Source organism: Syzygium oleosum, unplaced genomic scaffold, assembly GCF_021117445.2.
Source record: "Syzygium oleosum isolate NSW1041296 unplaced genomic scaffold, Sole_v2.1 Sole_v2.14, whole genome shotgun sequence".
Lineage (NCBI taxonomy): Eukaryota > Viridiplantae > Streptophyta > Magnoliopsida > Myrtales > Myrtaceae > Syzygium > Syzygium oleosum.
Window position 1 is genome coordinate 5,818,272 of NW_026607498.1, and position 8,367 is coordinate 5,826,638.

General features: G+C 48.0%; 1 protein-coding gene across 1 annotated transcript; it reads left to right on the top strand.

Moving 5' to 3' along the window:
* The first annotated feature begins 4,215 nt into the window (after nucleotides 1-4,215).
* LOC115691866 (subtilisin-like protease 1) lies at nucleotides 4,216-6,691 on the top strand. The gene has a single exon (XM_030618597.2). The coding sequence runs from the start codon at nucleotides 4,241-4,243 to the stop codon at nucleotides 6,581-6,583; it is 2,343 nt and encodes a 780-aa protein (XP_030474457.2). The 5' UTR covers nucleotides 4,216-4,240; the 3' UTR covers nucleotides 6,584-6,691.
* The last annotated feature ends 1,676 nt before the right edge of the window (nucleotides 6,692-8,367 follow it).

The following is an 8,367-nucleotide window of genomic DNA, read 5'->3' on the forward strand; positions in this document are numbered from 1 at the left end:
CGCATTTAGAGTTGTTTCGGTCAAAAATTGGAATTTTGGCTCGGAAGTGAAAAATAATATTATTTTATTTCCAGGACTTTGCAGTCGATTTTCGAGGGCTTAAGAGGCTATTTTCGCGATTCCGACACCATATTATGTTGGCCACACCGATTTGGAGTTGATATAGCCAAAAATTGGAATTTCGCCCCGGGACCGGAAAAATGACCGTTTTGCCCCTGGGCCGTTTTCAGTTCCGAATTTTTTGGAAAATTATTTGCGATAATTACTAAGGGTCTTCAGCTGCATTATTGGACCTAATTACACTTTTTCCCTCAATTTTTGGATAGGAACGAATGAGGACCGTTAGATTAGGGGTATTTTGGTCAAATGGCCCGGATCGGCGACACGTGGCGGCCTTAGCCCCCAATATTTGACCAGATGGACCCTCCCTCTCTCTCTCCTCCCCCTCATTCGGCCAAGTCCCCACAGATCAGCCCCCTCCTCCACGTTTCCTCCTTCTTCGCCGGCTTCTCCCCCTCGGCCGCTCAGAGTTCGCCGTCGCCGGAGCACCGCCGGCCACCGTCGCAACTGCTGCCTCGTCTAGCCACCACCCACCAGCATCACCGCCCACCCCGTCTCTCTCTTTCTCTCTCTTTCTTTCCCGCTCGACGCAAGGAACCGCCGTGTACCGCCGCTTGGAGACCGACCGCCGCCGCGCCGGAGCCCGATCTGCCGGGCTGCTGCCGCCATGACCCACCAGCCGTCCGTACGTCACCGTATGTCGCGCGTACGTCACTGTCCGTACAGTGTCCGTACTGTTGCATACAGTGTCCGTACGGTGTCCGTACGCTAGCGTCCGTATGCCGTCCACCGGGAACGCCGCCGCCGGTTCCACTGTTTATCGGTGATCGGCCGCCGTTCCTTGTTGTCGTGGTCTAGAATTAAGTGAGTATACCTCCTAAACCCAGATTAGGACTGATAGTGCGTTTTTCTGGACTGACTTAGGTATTATCGGTGTATTTTGGACTGGCTTAGGTAGTATCAGTGTATAATTCGGACTGGATTGAGGATTGTTTGGTGGAAATAAAATCCGAGGAATTTAGTGGGATTATTATAAATAATTATTGGGCTCGGATTAATGGAATAGTGGCTGTCCGTATTTTGGGGAAATGTACCGGATTATAACGGGCAGTAAGAATTGCTAGCTGAATGGACATGATTACCCGGAGTGATTGGCTGTTGATTGATTGGTGATTAATTGTGCTTAATTGTGAAATGCCATGTTGTGTGCTCGTGTGACTGAATTGTACAGTATGTGATTGGCCAATTGTAGCTTGAGTCGAATGCTGAATTGAGATTTGTGTACTGGGCAGCACAGTATTAGATGGGCCAATTGAGCACGTGTTTGTGGCATTGAATTGATTGGGTGCTTGAGTTATTGTTTGATGCTCATGGTGCATGGTGTGGCATTACATGGACACGCATTGCGTATGCCGAGTATGAGGCATGAATTGAAATTGTGCGAGAATGCGTGTCTGCCATGAGCATGTGATCACCTAATATACCCTGATACGTTTTACGCGGGGTTCAGATAATAACTGGCAGTGTGTGTATGTGTGATCACAATTCGCCCTGATGCGTGTTACGCGGGGTGTGCCGTCCTCATGCACTTTAAAGCAGGACGATGCCCGGTACGTCCGGAAGACGACCATCCTGATACGTTTTACGCGGGCTCTGGTTCGTGAGGAGATCAGTGTTGCGCCTCATACACTTTGTAGCAGGCAAGAGACACTGGGCCAGATCGGTGTTACGCCTCATGCACTTTGTAGCAGGCTAGACGCACCGGGCCGTGAATTGTGTGGACTCGAGTCATATTAAATATTAAAGAATTGAGCCAGTGTGCAGTGTGAACTAAAATGAGAACATGGCATGACATTAACATTGCATGCATGGAATGCATAACCCGGTGCGCGAGTGAACACTATTGAGCATTCGCACATGTGCCTTGAGAATTTTAATGAACTGCCTAACCTGCAGGATGAATCGTATGTTTGATCTAGGCCCGAGGGCCGAGGTCATTGTTTGTATATTGTGTTGTTTACTTGTCAGGAGAATGCATGTTAGCCTAGCCTAGGTTTAGGGGTTGTACTCGCTGAGATTCGTCTCACGGTTGTAATAACCCAACTTTTCAGACCCCCAGCCGTAGAATGCCGAGGTCACCACCTCTTTTTGGGATACCGCATCACATTCAGCGGTCGTCGAGCGTGCACCCCTATGGAGACGGAGTAGCTTATATGAGATATTACTCTGTACTGTTTGTGAATGTGGGAGAGTCGTACTACCATACCCAAGAATATGTGGCTTGGTGCTACAGAGGAATCGACGGAGTAACTGGACCTCCGCTCAGAACCTTTGATATCCCGGTGGACGTGACTGATGTCATGGTCCTGTAGATGGTAAGTGATGAGATTTCAAATCCTCCAACCCCACCTGATTGGAGTAGCCAGGGCGAGACCGTGGACGGACCTGCTACCATGGTCGAGGAGGTTGAAGAGCCCAAAGTGCTGTATGCTGATCCGGAACCCTTAGACCATCAAGACGAGATCGAGCCGGAGCCGATGGAATTAGACCCGGAGCAGGACGGAGAAGTGGCGGAGATAGGATCGGATGAGGAAATAGGAGCCGAGGAAGAGAGAGTAGCAGCGGCAGATATGGAGTCAGAGGAGCAGTCAGATGAATCCTCGGAATCCTCAGATCCTGACTGGAATCCCTAGAAGCACCCTGAGCCATAGCTAGCAGTGGAGGGCAAGTGACTTTTTGACTGTAGTCCTCCTTGAGTAGTTGACCTCCCGAGCCACTTCCCTTTTTGACTTAGTGGCTGTTTGACTATCCCCAGTTGTTGGTGTTTTCTCTATGGTTGTAGCTAACACTGTAAAAAGAGTTTTCAATAGTAATATAAGTATGTACATATTTTCTGCTGTGATCGTGTTTATTGCTGGGCTATTCTTGGCTCGTATTTTATAATTGTCGGGGTTGTTTTTTTAATTACTTCCGCTCGTGTTTGATTTTTGCTTGGGCGTTGGGTCGGCGACGCTTCTTGGGAGCGTGGCACCATAATCGACCAAGGTAGGGATGTTGCGTGCCGTGGGGTTCGGGGCGTGACAATTACTATGAGTGCAAATGCCCTATATGCAATTTAATTAATATTTTTGTTTAAGGGCCGGGATTGATCCCGAATTTTTTATGTAATAAATAACTAAATGGGTCTCCAAATTTTAGGTCAACACACGTAGGTGGTTTAGATTGTATTTTGGTTTACATACCTCATTTCTATGTCCTGAAAATAGAAAATAAGAAATGTATAATCCCTTTCATATCAATAGTCTTAAATTGTATCTTCATAGAAAATCACATGAAAATAACTTTAAGATTGCATTTGCATTAAAGGTAAAGTTGTATATCTGCATCATTTTCAGCGGATTTACTTTCCTCTTGTGCACGATTTGAGAGTCACTAAAATGCAAAATTACATTGCATTACCCATAGGATTTTGTGGTTATATTTTATTTTAATGTTTCGAAGCTCATTTGAAGAAAGTAATTTATTTAGGGCTTGTCTTTGTATAGCATGTTAAATCTGCATATAACTATTAGGATTTGCCTCAGTGGCCACCCTTTTTATTTGGAAAGGGGGAGGTGCTCGAGGGGATTAGGGGTGGAAGGGATTAGAGGTGGGGATGTGTAGTTTCACATGTGAGTTTTGACTCTAGCGCTCTGTAAAGAGTAGCAGGCCTAATTCAAATCTTACAAGGAAATGCATATGCAAGTTAGGAAATAGATCTCACTAAGGACCCTTTCATGCAAGTTAGGAAATACATCTCACTAAGGACCCTTTCCTTTATTAAGCCCATTTGAGTTGAGTAATTTAATTAGAGCGCATCTCTGTATATAGCATGTTAAATCTGCATATATATATTTTTCCTTTAATGGATTGGTCTATTTTAGAAAATTTGCAAGAATAGTGCTGTGTCCTTGAGGATTATCACAGGACAAGGTCTTACCCAGTTCTTTACATGGAAAAAAATATGCAGTTTATAAACTAAATGTGTCCAATGAACCTGCCTTTTTTTTTTTTTTTTGGTCATAAATGAACCTGACCTTCAAAAGTGAAAAAAGTTACCGATGTTGGCTTCTGGAGGGTCACGAGACCAACGCCATTTCTTCATTTCGCTTCTCCTGCGCACACAAACGCGCATATATATATGCGCTCCCAGTTCAACTATCTGACACACAATTCAGAAGCAGGAGGCATTTCTCTGTCTCTTCTGCAAAATCGAGATATGGAATACCAGAAATGGAGATTGTCTCCGACCACCTTGACGATTTTCATTCTTGGTCTCGTTTGCATTCTAAGCATTTCCCCTGTTAATACTGCCGCTGCAGCAGCTGATGCAGGCAGCTCCTTGTCAACTTATATCGTCCACGTCCGAACGCCAACGGACAAACATTACGCCACTTCGGAGGATCTCGATGCTTTGTATCGGCCGTTTTTACCTGCCACAGCGACTAGCTCTAACCAAGAGGAAAGAATGGTTCACTCGTACCGACACGTGATATCTGGGTTCGCGGCCAAATTGACCGCCGAGGAAGCTCAAGCCATTCGGGAGAAGGACGGTGTTTTGCACGTGCAAAAGGAGGAGGTGCTCCCTCTACACACGACTCACACCCCCGACTTCTTGGGATTGCGCCAAGGAGTGGGCCTGTGGAAGGACTCAAACTTCGGTAAGGGCGTGATCATCGGAGTATTGGACACGGGGATTTTCCCCAATCACTCTTCCTTCAGCGACGAGGGGATGCCTCCGCCCCCGGCCAAATGGAAGGGCAGGTGCGACTTCAACAGCACATCCTGCAACAACAAGCTCATCGGTGCGAGGTCTTTTCTTTTCGAGGAGGACTCTCTGCCCTTTGATAAAGAGGGCCACGGCACACACACTGCCAGCACGGCTGCCGGTGCTTTTGTGAGGAATGCCAGCGCATTGGGTAATGCCAGAGGCACGGCCGTAGGCATGGCGCCTCTTGCGCATTTGGCAATCTACCAGGTTTGCGACTTTCTCGGGTGCCTTGAGAGCGCCATATTAGCTGGGTTCGACGCCGCCATCGAGGATGGTGTTGATGTGCTTTCCCTCTCTTTAGGAGCAGATTCCCAGCCGTTCTTCACGGACCCGATTGCGAAGGGTGCATTTGCTGCCACCCAAAAGGGCATCTTCGTCAGCTGCTCCGCAGGAAATAAGGGGCCAGATATCAAGACATTGTCAAACGAGGCACCGTGGATTCTCAGCGTGGGAGCGAGCACCATCGACCGCAGCATAAAGGCCACAGCGCGGCTGGGGAATGGGCTGGAGTTCGATGGGGAGACCTTGTACCAACCGCAAGACTTCCAACCGGCGCTACTTCCCCTTGTTTATCCGGGAGCAAATGGAGATCAATCCTTGGCCCTCTGCCTTCCCGGAGCGCTTAGAATGCGCTCGGACATCAAAGGAAAAGTGGTTGTGTGCGACTATGGCGGCAATAGAGTCGCGACAGGTCAATCGGTCCAGGATGCAGGTGGTGCTGCCATGATCCTCGTGAACAGTCCCATTGAGGGATACACCACATTAGCCGATGCGCATGTCCTACCCGCAGTCCATGTGAGATATGTCGCTGGGAAAGAGATCAAGAGATACCTAAGCACAGCGTCAGCGCCGAAGGCGACGATCCTATTCAAAGGCACTCACATCGGAAGATCGGTCGCCCCGGCTGTAGCATACTTCTCTTCCCGCGGCCCCAACATCCAAAGCCCAGGGATCCTCAAACCGGACATCATCGGCCCAGGTGTGAACATTCTCGCCGGTTGGCCATCTAGTTTAGACAATTCTACGGACAGCAAGCACGCATTCAACGTGATCTCAGGGACCTCCATGTCCTGCCCCCACCTCAGTGGTGTGGCGGCCCTGCTCAAGAGCGCGCACCCTGACTGGTCGCCAGCGGCCATCAAGTCCGCCATCATGACCACTGCCACCACCTCCAGCATGGTGGGCCGACCCATTGTGGACCAGGCGCTCCATCCGGCGGACATATTTGCCACAGGCGCAGGACATATCAACCCATCGAAGGCCGTCGACCCAGGTCTCATTTACGACATCAGACCGCAAGATTACGTTCCTTACCTTTGTGGGCTCAACTACACCGACTCCCAAATCGAGCTCATAGTTAAAAAACGAGTCAAATGCTCGAGCATAAAGAGCATACCCGATTACCAGCTCAACTATCCATCGATCAGCGTGAGGTTCAACGATTTGGTGACGAAGGTGAGTGTGACGAGGACGGTGAGGAACGTCGGACGTGCTAAGTCGTCTTACAGGATGGTCATCGACCCCATCATAGGTCTCGACTCGATCGTCGTGTACCCGAGTGATCTGGAGTTCACGGGGGCGAACCAGACAACGAGTTTTAGGGTTGACTTCACAAGGAATGCGACGGCGACCACGCCCTTTTCTCAAGGGGCTATCACTTGGGTATCTGCTCAGCATTCAGTTCGAACCCCTGTCGCTGTTTTGTTTGAGTGATCACGCGGTGAGTGATCATAATATTGGCTTTTCTCGCTTTGTTTGCGTCCTGAATAATTGGCAGCTTAGTCAATCTTAAAAAAATGGAGAAAGTGAATATTCATCAAAGTTTTTATAGTACCGCATTGTAACGTCTAGATTCAATTCATAGTGGACTGAACGGACCGAATCGTTGAACCTAGAGGGCATTGACACATTTCGCACTTGAATTTGCCTTTGAGAACATCCTCATTTTTCGCGAGGGTTAACCTCGATTTTCTCTCCGTAAGGAAAATTCGATTAAACTTAAATTTATGGACATTGCCGCAGAGGGGTGCAAAATTTTGGATTCTTATCCTCGTCGTATAAAAAATTTAGCATGATTCTTCTTATGTAGAGTTGATCAATTTCCAACACGACAACCTAATTAAAGAGTACTCGGTACAAGATTTAATGCATATGTATCAGAAACGGATCAACTCATCTGCGCATGAATTAATTATAAATGGGCCATGTGCACTTTATTTTTTAAACACATGTATGACACATTTAGACATGTTTAAGTAAACAAGTTGATGTCAACACAATTTGATGAGTTTAGAACTGATTTGATGCAACTGTAGTTAGAGTGTAGTGTATTTGTTGTTCTGCAACTGCATTAAGAAGTTATGTAACTTATATGTTTGGTAATTGATAAGGTCTAAAGTTGGGTATAGGTGAGGCAACTTCTCAACTACAACTTCCGAGGTATTTGCACAAGATGTTATAAAAGCCGCAGCACCCATTTTCACAATATAAGTTATTACGGGAAAGTTGTATCAAATATATATGTTTAATTCCTTTCTACATATCTATACATGAGAGGTCTTTTTGTAAAATGCCTCGTCGTACAATGAGCAGTTCGTGTTTAAGTTCCAATGTTATGATGATTAATGAATGAGACCGGTTCAATCAACAAGAGGAAATTGAGAAGAGGATAAGGTTTGTATAAATAAGAACTCCTTTTTTCATATATACTAGTTCTAAGCTCATGCTACATATGAACGCATTTGCCTTTATCTAGCTTCTAAAGAAATCTTAAATCATATTAACTAACGACTAACTCCTTGGGTAAAGGGTTAATACCACGAAAAACCATAAACTGGTACACTTATGACACATTTACCCCAAACTATTTTTTTGACCATCAAAAACCCCAAACTGGTACACCTGTGACAATTTTACCCCGAACATACCACAAAAAACCCCAAACTGGTACACATGTGACAATTTTACTCCGAACTAATTTTTAATATTATTTTTTTTATTTTTTTCTTTTTTTCTTTTTTCTTTTCTTTTCTTTTCTTTTTTTTTCCTTCACCTTCAACCTCTGGCCGGTCGCCAGTCCGGCGACCGACCAGAGGCGGAAGCCGGCGAGGGCGACCCTCGCCGGTATCGGCGAGGCGACCTCGCTGCGTCGAGCGAGGCGGCCCTCGCTGCGTCGGCGGCCCTCGCTGCGTCGGGCGGCCCTCGCTGCGTCGGGCGAGGCCGTCCTCGCTCGCCCGGGCAAAGGCGACCCTCGCCCGACTCGGGCGGCGGCCCTCGCCCGACGCAGCGAGGGCGGCCCTCGCTAGATCCGGCGCCCGACCCGGATCCGGCCCTCGCTGCGTCGGGCGAGGGCCGCCTCGCTGCGTCGGGCGGCGAGGCCGCCCTCGCTGAGTCGGGCGAGGCCGCCTTGCCTGGGCGGGCGAGGGCGGCCCTCGCCGACGCAGGCGAGGGTCGCCCTCGCCGGTTTCCGCCTCTAGCCGATCGCCGGACCGGCGATC

Excerpts from the sequence above, each read along its gene's own strand:
- LOC115691866 (XM_030618597.2), top strand. The coding sequence starts at position 4,241 with ATGCGCTCCCAGTTCAACTATCTGACACACAATTCAGAAGCAGGAGGC.